General features: G+C 38.7%; 2 protein-coding genes across 3 annotated transcripts in view; one reads left to right on the top strand and one right to left on the bottom strand.

Moving 5' to 3' along the window:
- The window catches only part of LOC128854947 (zinc transporter ZIP13 homolog), a 32649-nt gene extending 20370 nt beyond the window's left edge, over positions 1-12279 (bottom strand). Inside the window, exon 1 of one of the 2 annotated variants that reach the window (XM_054089468.1) lies at positions 11710-12279. The gene's annotated coding sequence lies outside the window, so the exon portion shown is untranslated. The remainder of the gene's footprint in view (positions 1-11709) is intronic. The other variant, XM_054089469.1, reaches the window with a different exon arrangement.
- A 4687-nt stretch (positions 12280-16966) lies between these two features.
- LOC128858821 (bursicon) lies at positions 16967-20110 on the top strand. The gene is made up of 3 exons (XM_054095347.1): positions 16967-17223; positions 17305-17429; positions 19745-20110. The coding sequence occupies exons 1-3, from the start codon at positions 17061-17063 to the stop codon at positions 20009-20011; spliced, it is 555 nt and encodes a 184-aa protein (XP_053951322.1). The 5' UTR covers positions 16967-17060; the 3' UTR covers positions 20012-20110.
- Positions 20111-24835: the final 4725 nt, after the last annotated feature.

Genomic DNA, 24835 nt, shown 5'->3' with positions numbered 1-24835 from the left:
CGGCCTTGCAGAAGGAACTCCGAGTGCACCACACCTTCGCAATCGAAAAAAACAGTCAGCATATCCTTAATTTGTGAGCGACTTTGGCGTGGTTTTTTGGGTTGATGTACGGCCCTCTTTGAACGATTTGTACCACTGGAAAACACGTGCACGCGATAGAGCAGAGTCCCCATAGGTTGTCTGCAACATTTTTACGGCGTCTGAAGCCGAAATTTTGTTGGAATAACAAAATTTCAAACAAATTATTTGTTCAACTTGAATTTCCATCGTTAAATTCGAAGAACACACTCGAGCTTGACTTGTTTACAGTAGCACAGAAAGCAAGCTATGTGACATATCACGCTGAAATTTCCCATGTAAGCTTATAAGAGTCCTACCAAAAAACAAAAAATTTATTTTTGCCATATGTCATCCACGGACCGTTTTATTGATAACGTCTCGTTCATATTTGAGCAGAAGGTATAGTCATAATTGGGTGTCGGTACGGCATTGTTGTTTAACAGCTGTCATGTGTGGACAATGACACATGGTAAAATTAGTGACGAACGCAGAATTTGCATATAAAATCCATTTTAAAATTTTAATACGCGCCATCTTACCATTTTACATGGAACTGACACAATTTCCCAATAGCAAATAATCGCCAAGAACCTCAAACACGCTTAAACTTTTACCCCCTGTGACAAAACGACAGCATTATTTTTGTAGAAAAGTATAACTCATTAGCTAACAAAAACCATATATGTAAATGAAAATTTTCAAACTCTATAAAAAAAAGTTGAAAAAATTCGACAAACCCAAAACTTGCAGTTTTTAATCGGATTTTTGGTAGGCAGTTTTATTGTCCATTAAATTTTAGTATAATTTTAATGCACGTTTAAAGTTGCTGAAAAATCCCGTTGATTTGTCAATTTTATCCTTGGCGGTGTATCGCATTTCCTTCATATACCGAAGTGCACGAAATTATTAGTTTTATTCCAGAAATTGTAATTCAAATCGCTGAATTGTTTTGAAAATTTTGTGAATTTTTTCCTACTTTTTATGAAATTTGAAACTTGGATTGGCTTTTGTTAGAAAATGATCTATACTATTATAAAGGACCTTTGAAAAGACGCGCCTAGATGTTTTTTTTGTTTAATAAAACATAAGAATTTAGATTCTTAGGTTAAAGTAAAAGTATTATGAAAATTCAAAAACAAAAACCATAAATGATAAAGAAGGCAAACTTGTCAAAATGTTGATGTATTATCATTTATCGCGGCCTGTAGCTGTCAAAAACAAGCGAAAAATTACCGATAATGCCAACATATCGATCGTCCACTGCAATGACGACACGACTAAATGTTGATAAATACTCATATTTTTGTATGGAACATCGACACGTGTTTACTTATTCCCAATCTGACCGTGGACGCACTTATTTCAAGACATCGTATTGCAAAATTATGAAACGCGAAAGATTTAATTGGCTCTACTGAAAATTGTTATAAATTGAGTTCTGTTATTATTGCACAAGACTATCGATACGAGTATGTGTAGCCCGGGAAATACCCCGGGAAGTCACTTTGTTATAAAACATGATAATCTCATAAAATATTATATATATATCAGATGATACAGTGTATGGATTTACGTTGGTCACCAACAGCGCCATTAGTTAAACAGCGTGCACACACCCGACTCTACGAAATTGGGGAAATATACTACCGGAATGGTGAGAGTTGGTCGAAAAAAAAAAACATGCACAGAGAAAGCTGCTGAAGTACAGTTCTTGACCGGATATAAATCCGGGTCGTTCCGGTAATGTAGAACCGACTGTCGTGGGAACGATGAGGATTTTTTCGAATATGATGGTTATGTTGACAAACATAATTGACGCATTCAAGGAACTCAGCATTCAAGAGTGAATGATGGTTCAACTGTTTGTTGCGCATTTTAGGCGATGAGATGATACACAACTTTTTCTATCTTCAAACTGATAAAATTTATCTCGAAGAAATATGATTTCAATATGAGGGTTCAATCGTTCATATAGTGAAACGATTAATAAAGACGAAATGTGAACCGGGCTTTTATTATTGTTGTAACAGCATAAACCATTTCTCATACATTTTAAGGGAATGCTGCTGAAGTGAAAACCTTGGCCGGATTTAAATTGGAGTCGTTCACGTAACGAAGAACCTTGATTTAAATAATAAAATTTATAATAAACAATAAATTTATTTCTTTAGGGGCTTGGAAGAAAAAGGTGTACACCAATAAGCCAAGAAAAATATGTAAGGAATTACATGCGCCATTGATGAAATTGAACCGCCACTATTTTACAATCGTATCGAAAATTTAGTAAAAAGGACCAACGAGTATCATCAGGCACGAGAATTTGGCGCTCCATACAAAGCAGACGATGTGAATGGAATACCCTCTATGAAAAAAAAAATAGGAAACAAATTTCTGTGCATTTGGATTGTTTCAATACGGTTGAGACAATTACACGATGCCTTTTATGTCACACTAAAATTTTCCCACACACTTCAATTTTTCCACTGTATTAATTTTTGCAAAACACAAACACGCTTATGGTGTAGATATTTAACATTGCGCAAATTCACATATGCAATGCCCATTTGTTACTGTAATTTATGAAATATGAGATGAATGTTTTGATTATAATTCATCGCACATAAATTCTCAATTGACACTTAACTAGTAAATAATCGTCATTCACCAAAAATATCATTCTATTCTATGCCTTAACAAATTTAAACTAGTTTCTGATTACTTTCACATCTTTCTTACTTCACTCGATAGTGGAGCATTATTTTATAAACTAGTACTAGAATTCAAAGCGGAACAGTTGAATAAATAAAAATAAACACGCAACATTTTGTTCGCTTTGTTTTCAGCTTGTTGATATGAGTTCAAAAATGACACGTTTTTGTAAACAGTAAACATTTAAGAATTCCAATTAATATTCAATGTTTAATTAAAAACTGAAAAAATTTCTAGTTTCTGCTAACAACCGCATCGACTGAGAACTTTTACTTTTAGAGAAGTTCTAAACGTTTCAAATAAATCATTCAAATGATCAGTACTATTTTTTATATAAATTTTCTTTAATTCTTGTGTGGAGATGTGCTCAAATATATTGGTTTCCGCGCAAAAGCCACCAACGACTGACTGTTGACATTTCGCAAATTTATCTGAAGAGATTTTTGAAAATGATCTCACGATATCTCACATATTCATACAGGAGCGAACATAAAAATCCGTACAACTACTAAGTTTCTGTTTACAGAATGTAATATAAGTATAAGATTTAGTAGTTAGCGGGGTGCGAACTCAGAAATAAGTAAAATTGAGAATTAGAGAGAGAACTAAATTTGCGAAAAAAAAAATACCGATTCAAGGTTGGATAGAATGTTTACCTTCAAGGCTTATCACCAGCTGGAAAGAAGAAATTTGCTAAATTAATTCAAACGTGTACTAGAAGACAGTTTACCGAAGACAGATGCACCAAATATTATGTTTAAGTTAATTTAACGGTTCGGCATACTCCCAGAAAGTCAATTTTGAGAACGAAAATTCACACAAAAAAGGCTTCAATGGGGCAAACAACTGATTGGATAAAAGTGCTTTCACAAATCAACTATTTCAGGTTCTGGCAATATATCGTACGGAAGAACCGGTGAACGCTACAGCGTATGGGTATGCTCGATGTAGAGATTGACGAGTGTATAACTTTGGCACGCTAACGTTAACAGTCTAGAAATTCGCGCCTACCCATAGTTTTTTATTCCGTTTACGCAAGTTTTTTCAAAGAACTTTTTCACTAATTGAAAATTTATTTGTTTGCATTTTCAGCCATTAGTATTAGGTTTAGGACATTTGTGGAGCAACATCAAGACGCACGCCACAAATAGCAGGAGGACCTCGGCCAAACACCCAAAAAGGATGTATACATGTATATATATTAGGTTAAGGCGATTAATTGATTATTTAACATTTTAGTTAATCATAATTTCAACTACTCAATGAATCAATTAATTTTAATTTTTGATTGATAAAAAAGAAAAAAAAAAAATTGAGTTATTAAACTTTAGATTAATCAAGAAGAAATTTAATTGAATAATCGAATTTTCGATTAATCACATCTTTGAATAAAAAGTAATACTGCAAGAACTTGGTATGTATCTGCATTTTTATGTCCGCAACTGTACAGCGCAAACAAATATAATATTAAAAATAATCAAAGCGGTAACGACAACAATGAATTTTATAGCGCACTCTCTAGGAAATATTCTCTTGTTCTTTTGTTGTTGATTTTACTTTTTTGCGTTTTATTTCGATAATAAATTGCAATATCAACGAAATGATGTTGATGTTCTTTGAAACGAACACTTGTATTGTTAGCGAATTAATTTGGTAATTTAAACCGGTGCACAAGCGACCAAGCGATGGAACCGGAAAATTGGGTACACATATGTATGCATGCATTCATAAGTGTGTATGTATGCTCTCCGTAGCTTTGCTATGTATGTATACACTTCTTCAGTTGTGTATTCTGTCGCAGTAGCATGATCTTTCGACCACCTCATCACGCCATAAAAAAATATCATAATGCTCGAAGCACGTTTTCAAGAAACACTGAGAAAATTATATTTTTAATTAGTTTATTCAGTTTTATTAAAAATTTTATTCAGGCCAATTTACCATCCGTCGTTTCGGCAAAAACAGTTACATTTGTCGTGTGAATACCTCCATAAAGTAAACATCTGCTAAAAAGTTAAACAATTTTATACAATATTTATGTCTGTATGTAGAGATTTTTAAATAATACAAATGTGGTAATGTTGCTGGAGTAACAGTTGTCAGCTGTTCCTTGTTGTTGTTGTTTTAAAGGCATAAACATTCCTGCTAGATATTAGGGGAAATCTGCTGGAGTAACAATCCTTCGACAGATGTAACTCCGGATGGTTTCGGTAACAAGGAATCGACTCTCGTAGGAACGAGCTGTTACTTGTAAGAAAATTTAGTTCTTGCAATACTTTTTCTCGAAAGCTTGATTTACGACTCAGCCGGTGGTTAATAGGGTTATCATACATAATCATATACGTTTCCACGACAGTCGGTTCTACGTTACCGAAATGACCCGGATTTATATCCGGCCAAGGACTGTCACTCCAGCAGCATTCCCCGTATATAAGTATAGGGAATGTTTATGCTGCTACAACAACAAGGGTTATCATATACGTACATGTAAGGATACGTTTTTTATAATTGCGCCTTTTCTATGTTCTGATTAGGTTCGAAAAGTATAATGATACAGTTCCTCGTACCTTTCGTGTCGACTTTTTTCAATTCCGAGTAAGATCGATTACGACGTCTCGAAGGCAAACATTTTGGAAACTTGTGCGGACTTAGAATATTGAGTATTATTTAATCTTTCCGGAAACTAAATGCAGCATAGATCGGAATATTGCCTGACAAAATCAATACTTAGCATCTAAATTTCAATATTTCTAAGCGAAAAGTTTTCCTTGCTGTGTAAAGCGTATTCCATTCTTAACACTACATTTTAGTTTCAGCTCTGTAGCTCCTATCGTATTATTGACAGCCGGGCTGACGCTGCGCAAGTCCCAATAATTGGCACGATTAAATTTTTTAAATGATAAATAAATAAAAACAGGCCTGTTGAATGCAACTTAAGCAATGTGTGAACAAAGCATTGATAATTTTGCTCTTTCAATTCGTCATTGCTATTTATGTGACCGTTAATTGCCAATATCCGCACTGCAAAACAACCGATCTTGAAATATTATGTTATTTGTTTTCATGTGAGTTTTTTATGTATTATAAATGTATAATGTGTAAAAATTTAATATTTCTTATATAGAGCTTGTAGTAGATAAAAAGCTTTTTCGGGGCATGCTGTTGTGAGACAATCCGGTAGCGGAATTCCGACTATACCGAATATACGTCTAGTATGTCATTATGTTGTTGTTATAGCAGCATAAACAATCCCCATACATACATATACTGGGAATGCTACTGAAGTGACAGTCCTTGGCCGGGTGATGTTAGATGAGTGGGTTTGTTGGGGCATGTGAAAAGGTGGTTAGTGTCGTGCGGGGTGCCTTCACATGCTGGACATATGTTTAGTATGTCGGGGTCGATTCTGGATAGGTAGGAGTTTAACCTGCTACAGTATCCAGAACGTAATTGTGCCAAGATTACGCGGGACTCTCGGGGAAGCTGGAGCTCTTCATCTGCGATGGGTGGTGGTTGGACTCCGATAACGGCATTTGGGGGTCGGGAGCTTAGGAAGGTGGTAAGGGTCTCCCGATGGATGTCGTTAATGGCCTGTCTGATCCTGGAATGGTCTGTCTGTTTTGTCCAGGATCTCGTCCACGTAGTTGAGGAAGTGTCTCCTGATGTGCCTGGGAGGTGGCTCGGGCTCGAGCAGGTGTCTGCATGGGTGAGGCCTGCGGTGACACCCTAGCAGAAACTGCTTGCCGAGCATTTTGTTGTGTTCCTTAACAGGGAGCATGTTAGCCTCATCGTGTAGGTGTTGAATTGGGGACATGGCAGTGTTCTGGCAGGCCTGTAGCTTCGTCCACTGCGTATCACTGATTCCAGGCGACCAGACAGGCGCGGCATAGTTGAGAACCGGTTGGCCTATTGCTTTGAAAGTCGACAGCAACATTTCTTTGTCTTTGCCCCAAGTGCTGCCGGCGAGCGACTTGAGGACCTTGTTGCGATTCTGTACTCTTTGCAATAGCGGTTGTGTGCGCTGAGAAGGAGAGCAAGCTGTCAAAGGTGACTCCCAAAATTCTGGGGTTATTAACCGTCGGTATCATCGACGTGCACCTGAAGTTGCAGCTTGACCTCCTTTGTCCAGGTGGTAAAAAGGGTCGCCGTGGATTTAGTGGGAGAAAGTTTTAAGTTTCTCGCAGTGAAGAAGCGAGAAAGGCGGGCGAGGTAGTCGTTTACCTTAGAGCATAGGCCATCAATGTCATTGCCCGACGCCATTATCGTGCAGTCGTCGGCGTATGAGACCAGTGAGACTCCCTCTGGTGGCTGGGGGAGTTTCGAAATATAGAAATTAAAAAGCAAGGGTGAAAGGACACCACCCTGCGGTACTCCTTGCTTTATTTTTCTCTGTTTGGAGGTTTGGTCTCGAAATATTACCGACGAATGACGACCACTCAGGTAGTTCGCGGTCCACCTCTTCAGCCCTGGCGGGAGTGTCGACTGTAAAATGTCATCTAGTAGCGTGGCGTGGCTGACTGTATCGAAAGCCTTTTGTAAGTCCAACGCTACTAGGACAGTCCTCTCGCAGGGGCGGTTTTGGTTTAGTCCGCGGTTTACCTGGGTGTTTATGACGGTGAGTGCCGTGGTGGTGCTGTGCACTCTACGGAAACCATGCTGGTGTGGGGCTGGAGTCAGGTGTTGTGTGAGGAGTGGGAGTAGAAGGGCTTCAAGTGTCTTCACTACTGGGGAAAGGAGAGTTATCGGACGATAAGACTCCCCTTGGTTGGCGGGTTTCCCAATCTTCAGTAGTGGGACCACTCTCCCTAATTTCCACTTATCAGGAATGATGAGAGTGGCCATGGACAGATTGAAGACCTTAGTGAGATATTCTACTCCCAATGGACCCAGTTTTTTCACCATCAGCATGTTTAGTCCGTCGGGGCCGATGGCTTTTGATGGTTTCATTAGTTTGATGGCCCCCTGAACCTCGTCGCTGGTGAAAGTAAGCGGTGCACTGTTGTAGGGCAGTTTGTGCAACCGTCTGGTGGCACAACGTTTGGATCTATCGACCGGAGGATGCAGTACAAATTGCCGGCTAAAATAGCTCGCGCATCTCTTCGGGTCCGACGAAATACGACCGTTGAAGGTGATATTCACCTTGTCGTTGTGCTTCGTCGGGTTCGAAAGGGACCTTACGGTGGACCAGAGCTTGCTCACACCAGAGGTGAAGTTACAGGACTTCAGATGCTCTACCCATTTGGTCCGCTTATGTGGGGTGACCAGTTGCCGGATCTCCGAATTGAGATCCTTTATTCGAGGATCCCCGGGATCGGCCTGGCGTAGACGGTCACGCTCGTTTGCCATAACGGCTGCTTCGGCTGGGAAATTGGGACGTAATTCCCGGATCCGTCCAGCGGGTATGAAGCGAGTCGCGGCGGCTGTGACCGCCTTGCGGAATGCGCGTTCGCCTGCGCGCACATCGGTGGGAGTGGGTAGGGCTGCGAAGATGTCCTCAGTAAATTCCGCGAATCTGGTCCAATCAGCTTTGCTAAAGTTGACGTATGACCGGTGATCCGCGGAAACAAAGTCGGCAGGTCTCTCGATCGAGATGATAATGGGCAAGTGGTCTGATGCAAGCGATAGCATAGGTCGCCAGGTTATGCTATTTATCAGACCTGCGCTAGCAATTGTTATGTCAGGCGAGGTGCTGCAATTGCCCACTACCCTGGTGGGGGCGTCGTCGTTTACAGTGCTGAACGTCGAATCGTCTATCTGCTCTGCCAATAGCTGTCCCCTACGATCATTTGGCAGGCTAGAACGCCAAAGATCGTGATGCGCGTTAAAGTCACCTACTACCAATCGGTTTTCTCCCCTGACGAGCGCACCGATATCGGGGAGATATCCTGCCGGGCAGCAGGAGACAGGGGGTATGTAAATATTGAATATTTCGAGCTCGGAATCGCCTGACCGGACAGCTATACCTTGACGTTCTAAGGTGCTGTCCCTGCGGTCGATGCCTTCATCGATAAGACGATACTGCACTGAATGGTGTACTATGAACGCTAGGCCACCAGCGTTGTCTCGCTCGCGGTCCTTTCGGTGCACATTGTAGCCGTCCCTGGTAATCAGGGGGGAGCTAGCGTGCAGTTTTGTCTCCTGGACCGCAACTATCTTAATTCCGAACCGACTCATGAAGTCGACTATCTCGTCAATCTTGCTCGTGAGTCCATTGCAGTTTAGATGCAAAAGCTTGAAGCTTCGCGGGAGTGTCGTCGTAATTCGGGGGGTGAGGGATGCGTGATGTTGTCTGCGTTGGTTCTGCTGTGCGTTCCGCAAAATGGGTAGTGGCCTGATGTTGTCTGATGGCCGCGCCACTGGGGGCGGTTGCGGGTGCAGAGCTCTGCACCAGGGGACAACGTAGTCGCGTGTCCACTCACGGGTGGTGTGCAGGCCGGAGCACCTCCGAAAATGGCACCAGCCACTGCAAGAATTACATTGAACTGTTGTCAAGTTCCGAGGAACTACGGTCTGACACACGGAGCAGACTGTGCGGGGGACCAAGAGCTGCTGGTTTGTCCCCGCACTGGGGTAGGAGCAGGAGGGTTGTGGGTTTGAGAGGGAGTTGTGTTGCTCTTGGGGGCTCCTTACCGTAGAGGTGTTATTAGTGGCGGCAGTGTGAAGTGCCGGCACTGAGGGCAGTGTAGCCGTAGAAGCGGGGGCCGCCTGTGAGCGGGAGCAACACGTGGCCACATACCTTGTGGACCACTCCCTGTGTGTCTTAAGGCCTGAGCAGGTCTTAAGATGGCACCACCCGTTGCACTGGTTACACCTAACCGAGGTGGAGTTCAGGTGGAGCCGTTTGTGGCAGATGCAGCAGTAGAATACTTCAGGCCCGGGGTTGGGTTCGACGCCAACCCGGAAGAGAAGTATTTGGAGCAAACTAGCTGCAATGAGTTGCTCCTGTGACGAAAGATTTGGGGTAAAATACGGTACACTAGACAGGGCTAGTATACGGGGGCGGCAGCCCTTGGTCGGGAAAGAAAACCCGAGTCATTCCGGTAACGTAGAACCGGCTGCCATGGAAATGAGGTGGTTAGTGTCGTGCGGGGTGCCTTCACATGCTGGACATATGTTTAGTATGTCGGAGTCGATTCTGGATAAGTAGGAGTTTAACCTGCTACAATATCCAGAACGTAATTGTGCCAAGGTTACGCGGGACTCTCGGGGAAGTTGGAGCTCTTGTCTGCAATTGGTGGTGGTTGGCACCACCCCGATAACGGCATTCGGGGGTCGGGAACTTAAGAAGGTGGTGAGAGCCTCCCGATGAATGCCGTTTATGGCCTGTCTGTACACTGTACTGTCATTATCATTTGGTTTGGTGAAATTATTGTTATATTTCACTTCATGTGTTAAATTTGATTTCTATAAATAGAGATGACGCATTAGAAATTCATTAGGTACCGCTCAAGGCAAATAAATTTCCTTTGTTAACTTAGTTGGTATTCCAGCATTCCGACTTTTTCTTGCGAATTTGATGTGTGCATTCTTGTTGTTCTACTGCAGTCCCCAGGTTTAGCCCGATTCTCCCTGCAACACCGATGTGGCTACCCCTATGTTCTGGAAATTGTAGCAGGCTAAACGCCTATTCATCCAGATAGACAGAGACATAACAAATAAAAACGAGAAGAAGCCTCGCTGGTCCCTTCTGACTACTTCATCCAGTCTTCGACACAGCGCTATTAAAACGACTCGATTTCATATTCTGATTTACATCAGCTGCTTATCCAAAAACCAATGAAAACAGTAATATTACGAGAACCAACAAAGCTAGGAGTTGCATGATGCATGCAGATTAGAGGGGCAATCTTGATTTGAAAGCAATAATATAATTAGTGACAACTTAAAAAGTAAATCCGGTGCAATGCTGGGAATGTTACGGAAATAAAACCCTCATCGTACATACATTTACAATATTCTAACCTATTTATATGTTATTAGTCATCGACAACTACAACGACATATTGGGCCCATCAAATTTTACCGGAAGGACCCGCATTCACATATATCAGGGCAAGTACTGTCATTCCAGCAGCATTCCCCATAAATGTATGAAAAATGTTTATGCTGACGACAATAACAACAACAACAAGGGAAGGAATTTAGCAAAATTTTACACTTGCATATATAAAAAAAAAATTTTATTGCATCAATTAAAGCAGATTCACGATTTTGTTGCCATTTTCAATCCAATCATTAACAGTGCTTTGAAAATACATACATATGTCAAATCGCGTTCCTCTGTCTTGGAAATAAGCAGTTTGTTTTGACAATCGGAAAGCCAAAATAAAATCACAAAACATGTAAATTTTGTTTGTGTACTACTGCTACCACCTTAAATAGATTGGCGTTGATTGGATCCATAGGTACATTTTTTTTAATTTGTTTGATTGATTACCAAGAATTAATGCTAGATTTGTTTTAACTGGAATTCTAAGCACATGTAGGTATTTACAGATTTGTTAATAAACAAATTTAATTCGTTTACAAGTAATTTTGCAGTTTTTAGATTGAACAATAGTAATTGAATGTTGATTAAAAGTTAAATTTAAAAAATGGCGCTCCATAAAAAGTGCAAGGCTTTGTTATTATCGGTAAATCTTTGAACGATAAGATTTAAGTACTATGAAGGCCCGTACGAATTCAATGAATCGTTATGCTCTTCTTAGAGTTCTGATAACAAATGATTGACAAAGCGTTGGCTTTACACATGCTTTTGTTTGTTGTGCCCGTGCGATGAACAAATTACTGAAATGATCAGAAATAAGTCTTTTTTACTTTTGCTTGTTCGAAATCTTTGCGAAATCTTGTCGCACTTACTTTACCCATCAGCCTAATATGTTCCAGTTTGAGTATATAAATGGTATTTGGATATAGTACACATATGAATATAGTACATACCTGACTTGCAGTCTGCTGCCTTTTGCGTAGTACAAAAAGTAAATGGTTGTGTAAACAAAGTATTGCTAAATTTATGTGGCGCTATAAGTATGCACGTCTTTATGCATATGCACATGAGAAAAGAAAAAAATGTATTTACTATACTAAATGCAGCTCTTATCCACTAGCTTCCACTGAAACTGAGCGGTTACACAGCATCAACACCAAAATACACAAGCAGCACAATAAAACTGGCGAAGTTTCAATAATTCATGTGTCTTTGTATGATCAAAACAATTATATTACAATACTTTTCAATTTCCAATAATACGTCGAATTTTCCCTGATTGTTTTTCCCAATTGTACTCTATATTTTATACGATTTTTAAAGAATTAAAAAAAAGAGCAGAGAACACACCGTAAAAAGTAACAATTCGGAACGCAATAACTGATTGGATAAATTTCGACTTGATGTTTTCTTTTTGTTGACGTTTTTCTCTGTTCACAGCTGCTCTTTGAGTGTAGTTTTTTTTATAGGAAATCTATTGTGCCGTGCGAATAAACAATGCACAATATGGCTACTAATCAGATAGCGTATGGATAGGCGCGTAAATAAAAAGTATGGCGATAGTCAGCTGTTTGTAGCAGAGCGGTGTGCAGAAAAGCTGCCACATAATTAAATTTAGACTGTGAATGAATAGAGGAGTTTCAGAGGAACGCGAAAAATTAGTAATTATTGGAGACTTAAATAAAGCTAACTTGCTTTAAATAACGTAATAAAATAAATATACACACTTGTGTACAAAGTTATTCCAGATTTAACATACCTTAAACGGCTAACCTAACGATGAGAAAAATGAGCCGTAAACAAGTATCATTCATACAAGGAGCTATCAGTAGCGCTTCTGGTTTGTGATCTGTTTCTTGTGGCTGTTTCATTGATTTGTTTACATTCCGATTGAAATTTTATTATTCGAATCACGATATTGCAAAAACATTATCAACGTATAATTTGCCTTTTTACTACTGCGATCACCCTTGAAACAAATATTCAACTAAGTAAAATATGGTATAGTTTAGAACGCTGCAGAACTGCAAAGTGTTTTCTGACAAGTCCAAACAGAAAACTATCAAACTTTCTACTAAAGCTTGGAAGGAAAGCCGTTCGGTTGATGGTTGGTATTATTGCAGGACACAACCTATGGGGTTATCATATGAGCACCATTGGAATCATTGAGGATCCAATGTGCCTGTCTTGCTTGGAGGAGGCGGATAGCACTGATCACTTTGTCTGTGAGTGTCCTGCCTTTACTAGAGCAAGGCTACAAGTTTTGGGTTCCGATGTCGTGAGAATGAGTAATATTCGTTCTCTAAAACTGGATGATATTTACAGATTTGCCAAAGAATCTGGAAAATTCTCACAGAACTAACTACCTTAATCTCTGTCTTTATTCTTTCCTATCCCTTTCTCTGATACTTTTCTCCTTCCCTCATTGATTATCTACCCTCCTTCCAGAGCTCTAAATACAATGGGCTGCTTAGCCTGAGTGTTTTAGGAGCCATCAAATCTCTTGGTGCTCCTTGGCTCGGCCTATACAAATTTCAATTTCAAGTAAAACAAACAGAATATTCCTATTATGGTATTATGATAAACTTAAGCTCAAAAATTCACGAAGAAGTGTCAACACTGTAATGTGGAAGTGACATGACATAATTCCGTAATCATAACCATAACCGTAGAGACCAATTGACCAATTAACCGTAGCCTACAATATACTGCATATGTAGTTTTTAAAGATGCCATATCAAATCAATTTTTGCAAAAAGTTAATATCACTCACACATTTTCGAAAACTTATTGAATTCAAAAGAAGTTAATCAAGTGGTTGCATGATTCCATCACCGCTTTCAATTTACGTAACTTAACTTAACCAAAATCAGCAGCTATTTAAGTTTCTTATGGCTGGATTATAAATGACTACTGGAGTATATATGATTACTTGTTTCCCATTTTGCAGTTTGCTCTTAAGTTTGTTAAGTTATGTATATGTCTAAAGTAATTACACTATAAGTCTTGGATAACAGAGATCTGAGATAGCAAAGAAGTAAGTGGGCAGTGGTTGCTTTGATTTTTTCGTACATGATCAACATAATCTCGACCCTGTCAGTAAATAAGCTGATTTTTGAGAACCGGTTAACGGTCTGACGTTGATCCCACCTTCTGTATTCTTTCCACCGTGACTTCTAAATATCTTGGTTGGATGTGCCTTGGTTCTGCGCTGTTGTCTTGACAAGCTTGTTTGCTAGAGTGATTGGAATTCCCAAGAGCCAAGAGCTTAATTTTCAAAAATTATTAAAAAATGAGGAATAAGTAAAAAATAAAGAACATTTAAGAAGGGTTAGCGACAGATTTCTTCAGCGTGTTCGCAATGCTTCACTACATACATATGTATGTGATAATTTTTTTAGTTTGAGAAAATGGAAAGGCTACCGCCAAAGCGGGGTGGTAATGATTCTGATGAAATTACTCTCAACTTTAAATTAGAAATTGTGAAATACAATTGGTAATTGATTTCTTCAGTCCACATCAAAGGAATTGTTTACTTTCTAATATTTTAGAAATAATTTAAAAAGTAATTGTTTTTTTTCAATTCCATTTAACGGAGGTAAAAAAATGAATTGCATTCTTAGTTAGTTCCAAAGTACTTGAAAAAACTATATTACCAGCACATTTTGCTTACAGTTTCATTAACTCAATCAACTCAAAGTAATTTAAAAAGTAGTTGAAAAAATGTATTAAATAATTTGTTGAATGATGAATTGAAATCGCTTTCTTTAATGCAGTTGTTGTTGATGTTTTAACAGTAATAGAATATCCTTTAATGCAGTCGACTTTTCTTTTGCCCTTTCTCGGATGAGACATGAAGGATTACAAGAATTACTCAAGGTATTAGGAGACATGTCGTTAACGTCGCTATATGTGAAAATCACTTGGATTTAGAAATCTCTAATATTCTTATGAGCGCCCGTTCATCTGTTCCTAAGATTCGCCATGTATTGGAAGCATCAGGCGGCGATGCGGAATTTATTGCAAAATGCAAACCAAAAAAAAACACAGAAACGTCTTGACACTAACCGATCTGCAGAATTTGTTCAACAAGTGCAAGCGATCATTGACGAGGACCCTTAAGTGACGGAGCTTAATGCTTCTGAAGACCTTATGCGTGAAGTTTTCCATGAAGATATTTAGTAGAAATCCTGCGTTATGCGCAGAAGAGCATGAAAACGGAACAAAATGCCTTCAGAACAAAATTGAACAACCTGAAGCACCTGAGGACATAGGACTTATGGTCGCCTAACTCCGCAGACCTTAATCCCCTGGATTACTACGTATGGGGCCTAGTTGAGCTTGAAGCCAAGGCAGCAATTAATACCGTTATGGTCAATATAAATAAGAAGCATTTGATTCGGCTATGCAATCGCTTCTGGTCCCGGATCGAAAAAGTTTATTGCAGCTAATGGAAATTTTATTGAATGATTTTTTAGATATATAATAAGTTAATGTTGTGCAAAATATTTGTGAAGTTCAAAAAGCTAATGAGTTTTACTCTAAAGTTGTCCTCAAATACCGTACGTTGAAAGTGAGTTCAACTTGCACTTTGTCAAACTTTTTTAAATAACTTAAAGAAATGGCCGCTGCTAGAAAAATCATTTAGAACGGCGAACACGTCATTTACTTCCTCGGCGCTAGTTGAGAGACTATTTTCATTTGCAAGTATTGTAATAGCCCCGCGACGCCATGCACTCACTGACGCGATGCTCTCTTTGAACTACTTACTTTAAGGGGATAGGGGTAGTCAGAATTGAAAAAAAAATGTATTTTTTTGCATTTTTTTTTAAGTTGAAATATCTTAAAAATATTGTGTGAAAATTTGAAGTGAATCGACAAACACATTTCGAGTTATTCAACAAGTAACAAAGGGCGCTACATAAATCGATGGCAAAATTTTAAATGCGTTTTTCTCAAAACTATGTTTTTTGAACTGGTGATCTCTGTAACTTAAAAATCGCTTGGTAGGTTTGAATAAAATTTATACTGCTTTTGAAAAACATAAAAAACTCATGCCTGTTTTTTTTTCAAAAATTTCGATTTTTTTTTAACTATTGATTGTTGTTTTAATTTGATAATTGTAATAATCTGAAAAATATTTCCTGAGGCCGCCATATTGTTAGTTTTGAAAAAAAAGCTTCGATCAGGCACAAGATTATTGCTTTGAACTTAATCTTTGAAAACAACAAAAGTTTCATATTTCTTATTCGTGAACATCTTTAGCTTGTCAACACACTATTCCTTTGAGGAATTGCTAAAACCAATGCACTCTTGCCTTTCCAGGTAATGGAAAGAACTTGGAAAAATTACATATCTAGCACATAATTAATTCTAATTCTAAATTGTAATTCAACTGCCTATGGCAACTGCGGACAAATCCTTATGGCAAAGCGCGTTATGAATATGTAATATCGGCTACATTTTTTAGCGGGTTAAAGTTTACTCTTTGGTGCGAAACCTATCACCTCCATCACATATTCGTCTTTCATCATCGATTGATCAGTATACGAGCATAAGTACATAGGTACATACATACACATACCCGTGTTCTTAAATTCGTAAGCAGCTCTTACAATGTGGCGAATATGCAAGAATATCTAATACTTTTTAATACGACCTTGACGTATTTATAAAATACATAATCAGGGATTTAAAGAGCTTGCGTTTTCGGGAAACCTACTTACATACTCAGTTATAAGTAAGGGATTAAATATGTATGCATACAAGCATATATTTTTGTATGTGTGCATACATACATATACATATATACATATATGTAAGGTTTTATTTTTGTCGCACTGCATGTGGCAATCATCCCATACACCTCTGCAACGCACATTCAGTTTCTAATGTAAATCCTATGTTCACAATTAAGCCACACAAATCATTTAGCTGATTCATGCTAAGTGCTCCAATGAGATTGAGCTTCCCTAGGCGTTCGATAGCAGTTAAGCGGTCAGTTCCATTTATGAAGGCGCAGTAAATCACAGCTATTAGAAAATAATTTTCCAACATACAAAGTACAAAACCAACTTTGTGTCCATTAAGCACGCAGCTAGTTTGGTGCGACTCTAGCTCCTCCTGCTCACCTTGTGGGGCGGTTTGATAGCCTCGAGTATAAAATGTTTCGTAGCACTTGCAGCGAGCCTTTATTCGCTGAAAATCTCAACGGGAATCGTTTATTGGAAAATATTGCGTTATTGACAAAAGAGGCGAATATTCCTTTGGATTTTTAATCATATTGAGGGATAAAATAGTGAAAATGTTAAGCAAGTCGAGGCGTGGCATTGGTGCGGCTTCACAAAGAACCTCAACTGGTTCTAATCGCCGCTTCGTTGCGTTGGTTATTTTCTATTGCATTTATTTCATCTTCATACGATTAGGTGTTACACAAGCTGAGGAAGCCCTCATTTCGGCTGATAACGGTAATTGAAAAATGCACAATAATAAATAGTAAAAGTTTGATCTGCTGTGATAAAATCCTTTCAATGTTTTTTTTTTTGCAGATATATCTCACATCGGGGACGATTGTCAAGTAACACCCGTTATACATGTGCTTCAATATCCTGGCTGTGTACCGAAACCAATACCATCGTTTGCCTGTGTCGGTCGCTGCGCTAGTTACATACAAGTAATTTTTTTTAGTTATTTATACAGTGCCATTATCTTTTTCTAAAAATGCAATGGTTTATATTTAGGGTGCGTTTAAAGAAATTGAATGAGTAGTTGTTATCTCTTTAACTGACGTGTCAGCCCAATTACCAAAAACAAAATCAAATCTTTAAGTTGTGTTCAGAACGTCGAAGTTCCCTGCATTACTTCCGCAGCACAGCATAAACCTGTACTGGATTCGGAACATAGTGGTGCTTCGGGAAATTGCAAAGAAGAAGAGTGCACTAGGCAAGTGTCTGATACAGAATTTGGAGTATCGAGTTCACGAGCACAAACGTGTCTAGGTCTCTGGCTTTCACGAGTAGGGCAGAGAGATAGAGTAGCTGCTAATAATAGGTATACCAATTTGGACAGTTGGAGGGTATCGCGTTTATTTTGAACCTAATCATACTCCCAAAAACGAACACTGATACTGAATAATTCGCTACATAAACGCCAGGTACGGAACACTTCATTATGATTTCCGTAGGAACTGTGAAGATAAGAGTCCACTAAATGATATCTGTCCAAATGTATCGCACTTTGAATAACGAACTTCTTTGAAAACCAGGTACAATAAACTCTATTTCTGCAGTGGTGTGTGTCTTGGTGTTATTTCACAAATGGAGGGACCTACAGTTTTAAACCGATTCCGAAAGGCAGATAATTTTTATGAGGAGTTTTTTTATGGCATAAATACACTCGGAGGTTTGCCATTGCCTGCCGAGGGGCGACCACTATTGGAAAAAATTTTTTCACCGAGATTCGACCTACGTTCTCTACCAAATCCGAATGGTAGTCACGCACCGACCCATTCAGCTACGGCGGCCCCCGCATAGGGTATCTTTAATAAATTGAAGTATTAGTTCATATTCAGCCAAATAGGCTGTTTATGGCGTGTGCAATATGTTAGTTAAATTTTTTATTCGTTATTTGTTTTCTTGACATTGCGCTTCCTCATTAAATAGAATTCATAGGAATCCATGGGGAATTTAACTTACTTTCTGTGCAATATAGTTGTAAAATTTATTAATTGAGTTCTTAAATTGGAAATTAAGCTAATTAAGTCTGCGCTGTTAGTTCTGTATTTTCAAAACTGGGTAAAGAAGCAAGGTGGATAGGTCAGGCGGTGAACGAACAGTTACATCGATAATAATGCCCGCCTAGAAAACCAACGGAGAATCTCTCTTGCCAACAAGTTTTACTTTGGACTATGTAGACAATTGAGTAATAAAGCTCTCCCCCGACGAACAAAACTAGCACTTTAAGGCTCTCATATGTACCAGCGTATGACGCAAAAGCTTGGACGATGACAATATCCGATGAGGCGTCCCTTGGAGTGTTTGAAAGAAAGATTCTGCGGAAGATTGGTAGACCTTTTCACGTTGGTGATGGCGAGTATCGTAGGCGATGGAACAATGAGCAATATGGGTCTTACGGTGACATAGACATAGCGCAGCGAATAAAAATCCAGCGGCTCCGTTGGATGGTCATGTCGTACGAATGGATACAAATTCTCTGGCTCTGAAAGTATTCGACGCGGCACCAGCTGGCGGTAGCGGAGGAAGAGGAAGGACACTTGGTGTGTCCATGTGGCGCCAGTTATCACGAGAAAGAAACGAGTGACACGCTTTATTAATCTCGGCCTCTAAATATTGCCATTACGTCGGATATACTCTTACAATCGTCTACTGTCGGGATGCCATTAACCTTGCGAACAATATTTTCTTTTAGTGCTGGGATGGTCGCTGATTTTGTTTCGTTGACTTCACTTTTGAGGTACCTCCACAAAGTAAAGTTCTTATGTGGAAAGATCGGGTGACCTGGGTGGCTCATGCACCATTGCCATGCTCTCTCTGGCCGTGTGCGGCTATAACTATTTTAAGTTTGCTACTTACACTTCCGTTCAAGTGAAAATGGGCGGATTATCGTTTAAATTTATATGAATGAGCTCATTTCATTTTCATTTGTTTCGATGTCCGACTGATCCACCGAATTTGTTGCCCGGAACTTTCACACCCTTAAACGAATGTTGTAATGTGACGCTTCGATTGCACCCGTCCGCTGTGACATCGAGTTTAAATAACCCGTACGAATAACAAAGCTAACGCGGCCTACTCCTCTCCGCTCATACGTTCAGCAATTAGGGAGAGGCTTTAAATTTAAAACCTGAAAAATTGGAATTACATTATATTCGGAATTGAAAGAAATATGGGTTCTAAAAATTTTAACATTTATTTTTACAATTCCAATGCGTGTTTTTTTTTAATTATTTTCTCTCTCTCTCTTTCGTAGGTCTCCGGTAGTAAAATCTGGCAAATGGAGCGTTCCTGTATGTGTTGTCAGGAGTCTGGTGAACGTGAAGCTGCAGTCTCGCTATTCTGTCCCAAAGCCAAACATGGCGAACGCAAATTCAAAAAAGTGCTCACGAAAGCGCCACTAGAGTGTATGTGTCGTCCATGTACCTCCATTGAGGAGTCTGGTATTGTGCCGCAGGAAATCGCCGGGTACTCTGATGAGGGTCCTTTGAATAATCACTTCCGTCGCATAGCTTTGCAGTAGGTCAAATAAATGATAATATGCCCGTTTTATAACACATATGCATATGTTTTCAGTTTAGCAAAAATTGGAAATGAAAATTATAATTCAAATATAAATAAAGAAGCCTTAAATAAATATTTACATAGGTGAACGAAGTCACGCTATATAAGTATATATTTTTATGAGGATTAATTAAACCTTGGCTTAAGATCCAATTTATTAAAATATTAATTAAAGTGTAGGCCATACACATATACTTATTATTAGTGGCATTATAAAAAGAAAAATGATATCTTGCACCTCCCACCTCTACGTAACTGACAACAGCAGTAGATGTAAGCAAAGATAGGAGGGTCACAATCGGTCCGTTTCGTCCGTTGCGGCAACGAATTTGAGTGACAGAAGAATATATAATATTTTGTGTATTTTAGTCGAAGGCGCCACATACGTGACGTACGCCATGCCGGAATGCATAAAAACTGGCAACTTTTTACTTTTACCGTACGGAAAGTACGGCGAATATGGCAACTGTTTAAAGAAGAACAATTTTGTATCGCGTAAATTTGTATCGATGGTGTTTTTTATTATAAAGGCTGATTTTTTAGCTATTATCTTTTTAAACAGTTGGTTTAAACAGCTGACGCACGTTTCGTGTTTTGTTTCACTGTCAAACAAAGAGCTACCAATGTATCCAGAAAAGGTCACAGTTTGGTGTGGCTTATGGGCTGGAGGCATCATTGGACCGTACTTCTTCAAAGATGCTGCGAATCGTAACGTAACTGTGAATGGTGAGCGCTACCGTGAAATGATATCCAATTTTTTTTTTTTTAGTATGTCAAATTAAATGGAATTAAAATTAATTGAGCCTTTTTTGCTTCTTTGTTTATATGCGGCAATACTTTCATTGTGGCACCACAGTTCGTTTTACACGTCAAGTCAGTCAGCAACGGACGCAAATGACCCACTTTGTCACTGTGGGTCGCGTTAAAGATAGAACAACGTGTTAAATTTATTCAACTTATTATGAGAACGCTCGATCTTTAAGAACAACATATCGCAAATTTCGTGACTTGTTTTGGTGGAAATAATCATCCGAATTAGAAAACAAATCAAAGGTTGGTGTACGAATTTCAAAAAACTGGTTCTGTCGAATATAGAAAATGACTGGCACACCGAAAACTGGACGTTCTATTGAGGATATTGCTGCTGTGGCGCAAAATCTTGCGGAACAACCTTCACTATCAATATCTCGACGTTCTCAACAATTAGGCCTTCATGAATCGACTTTTTGGCGGATTTTATCTGTAGATGCGCCCATGGTGGACATTTAAATTATATAATCTTTCACATATAAATGTTAAGTGTTGTATTTTGAATAAAAATAGTGACACCTGAAAAAATCTACATTTTTATTTGTTTTAAAACAACATCTAGGTGCGTCTTTTGAAAAACTCTTTATTTAAAAAATTCAGGTCGGATTTGGTATATAAGCAAGAGCTTGAAATTACGCAGTTTTATTCGGAAACCGAAATTGCAAACCGCACAAATTAGAATGCAATGATGCTGATTCTCAGTCAACAGAAATTTCTATTTAATTTTGAATTGAAAATTTGCGTAAGAAATGAGTATTTCTACTATTTCTGCTTATAAAGTGCATATAATAAATCAAAATAACTGGAACACACATGAGACAACTGTGCGACGCATTCTGTGAGACGTACCATCATTTCTCCTTTGAAGGCTGCAATTAATACCGTTATAGTCAATATTAATAAGAAGCTTTGATTCGCTCTTCTAATAGTTTTCGGACCCGGATCGACAAGGTTATTGCAGTTCATGGAAATTGTTTTGTGTGATTTCATAGATATACCCTATGATCAGAAGGTATCGGCAATGTTTAAATAAAACCTAAAAGAGTTAAATTTCAGGCAAATTTATTTTATCTCCTTCAAAATATAACACACATGTGCCAACGTTTAACCCAGTCCTCCATGCACCCCTGGTAGGCCGACGAAGAGATGGGCTTCAGCTCCCCTATCGACTGAAATCTCCTTCCACGAAGTGGTAATTTCAACTTGGAAAACAAAAAGAAGTCGCACGGGACCATATCAGGGGAATACGGTGCTTGCACGGTGGCATTTACTTGGTGTTTGGTCAAATAATCCAGCACAATTTGGGCTCGGTGTGATGGCGCGCTATCATCATGAAAAATCCAAGAATTGTTTGTCCACACTTCCGGCCGTTTGCGACGTACAGTATCTCTCAAACTGTCTGGCCCTATGGAAGGTACTCATGGTGTACTACGCCTTCGATTCGTTTAAATTAAACATTCCCGGTACATTCTGATCATAGGGTATATGTATGATACTATAATAAAACCAAACAGACGTTTATTGATGGTGTACTTTATTTTCGCCTGAGAGGACCCCTACTAGAATTCTCTAGGGAATAATATAAACTTCGACTCTATAAAATTGCATCCTTAAATTTTATTATATTTTATATACAATAAATATTTATTTATATTTATATTTATTTATATACCTATTTATTTTATTGTTATATAAGATAATATTAATAGTAAACGAAGTTTCATCAAGTATGTTCAAATAATTCAGATCAAAATAATATACTGTAAAAAATACACGTTTATGGACAAAACGGCAGATGGACAAAACAAGGTGAACTAAAATAAATAAACAAGACTGAACTAAAATAAAAGAGGCAGGAGTTTTGTTCTGTTTCGTTCTTGATCTTGCCTCGATACACTGTTTTGCGCGATCTAAAAGCGTTTCGACAGCGTGTTTCAGGTCATTGACATCCTTCAGGATGTCGGTTCAAGCCTTTTGGATAGCCCCTACGGACGCAAAACGTTTTCCTTTCATGACCAAATGCAATTTTCCGATTAGGTAGAAAAGTCACAGAGACCATATCAGGCGAATACGGTGAGTGATTGATGATTAAAAAAATCAGTCACAAGAGTGGATCGATGAGATGAGGTGCATTATTATACAATAAGTGCCAGCTTCCTCCTTCGCAGTATTCAGGGTGAATTCGACGAATGCGATGCAACAAACGCTTCAAAACACCAAGATAGAAAATTGCATTGGCACGAACTCCTTGTGGACAATTCCTTTGGAATCGTAAAAACAAATGAGCGTCTACTTGATTTTTGACTTCTCCAAACGAGATTTTTTGAGTGGTGGCTCATTTGGAGCCTTCCATTCGGCACTTTGATGCTTAGTTTCAGGTTCATGTTAGAAACACCACGTTTCATCACCAGTTACAATGTTGCAAAGGAAGTTCTCCTTTTTTATCGTCTCTTTAATGAGGTCTTTCGAATGTTCAACTCTGAGCAATTTTTGGTACTCAGTTCACTTGTGCGGAATGAAACGAGCATAGACTTTTCGTAAGCCCAAATGATCAGTTAAAATGCGATAAATCGATAAATCTTTGATAAATTTACTAACAATTTCGATGGAGTTATCGGTGAATACTGAATTTACAATCATCTCTGAAACTTTCTTCTTTGTTCGAAACTCACTTTTGTTCCGATGACACAAACATACTTACACTTTAGAAGCAATAACTTCGCTTCCACTGAACCGAATGTTACCAAGCTTTCACTGGAAGTCAGCTAGGAATGTAACTTCCAACGCACTAATTCATTAAAAAGTATGGCGCCATCAAAAACAGACGCCAGCCTTGTTAATTGCGGACTTCACCTTGTATTACAGTAAATGCCTCATTCTACAGCTCTTCCTCATTCATAATTGCTGTATTACGATTTGTCTTTTTTTGCCTCTGCACAATGTTGCTACATCAAATGTTATAACTCTTGAAGTTTTCGAGAGAAGGGAGACATTTATTGACGATATAATATAACATAGTTCCACGGCGAAGTAAGCCACTGAGGAGACACAATTCTCTGTGACTGCATGAGCGCGAAAAAGTGATTGGTGGGCTATGCTTAAATCGTTTGGAAGTAAATCATGAAAAAGGAAAATAATTGACAGAAGGCAATGGCCAACTTTGTGAAGTAATAATGAGTTTTTCGGTAAAGCTTCTGTGGCTCAAGATATTTTCTACATTGTAAAGATATCCAGTAAAAAGCGCATTCCTTTATTTTTTTGTTAAAAGTACTTAGTTGAACAGTTATTTAGGTTAAGACGAGGAAAACATTGTAAAATTTTTCGTCAAAAACAAAAGTTAATTAACAAATTTTGTTATCTATTCAATACCAAGCACTGATTTCCGGTTGTTTAGCTAAAAGCGCCTGCACTGAGACTTAAGGCGTCTATTAGGCATCCAGAATCTGTAATTATGGTACTCTGCAGTTTGATGTGGCTCTAAGTGATAATGAAATTCAAAATTACAGGCGCATAGAAAATTGGAATAGAATTTGAATCTGGTATCCTTTTTCAGTAACTTTCACTGAGTAACTTGTCTAATGCAAGTCTTGAGGAATCGACTATAGGTATTCAATCCTGTCGGGCTCTTTGTATTCGCAAGTTGATGAGAAAAGACTATAATAGTGTAAACAGAGAGCGGGCTAATCTAGACGTTTGGAGAGTATCGTTTTTGAGTTTTTCAGCATCCGACAGAATTTAATGAGATTCTCCAAAACGGATTTTGTCTCCTTACGGGAATATTAGCGGGACACTTGGACACGTGAGAGTCAGGTTTAGAGATGGCTAACGGCCGGCGGCCGCCGTAGCCGAATGGGTTGGTCCGTGACTATCATTCGGTATTCACAGAGAGAACGTAAGTTCGAATCTCGGTGAAAGACTAAAATAAGGAAACAGTTTTTTCTAATAGCGGTCGCCCCTCGGCAGGCAATGGTAA

Source organism: Anastrepha ludens, chromosome 2, assembly GCF_028408465.1.
Source record: "Anastrepha ludens isolate Willacy chromosome 2, idAnaLude1.1, whole genome shotgun sequence".
NCBI lineage: Eukaryota > Metazoa > Arthropoda > Insecta > Diptera > Tephritidae > Anastrepha > Anastrepha ludens.
This window is presented reverse-complemented; position numbering and strand designations above follow the sequence as displayed.

What these genes read in the sequence shown, in the direction of transcription:
- LOC128858821 (XM_054095347.1), top strand. Translation starts at nt 17,061, where the DNA reads ATGTTAAGCAAGTCGAGGCGTGGCATTGGTGCGGCTTCACAAAGAACC. An exon ending in CCTCATTTCGGCTGATAACG is followed by an intron (nt 17,224 to 17,304) that starts GTAATTGAAAAA and finishes TTTTTTTTGCAG; the next exon opens with ATATATCTCACATCGGGGAC. An exon ending in GCTGCGCTAGTTACATACAA is followed by an intron (nt 17,430 to 19,744) that starts GTAATTTTTTTT and finishes TCTCTTTCGTAG; the next exon opens with GTCTCCGGTAGTAAAATCTG.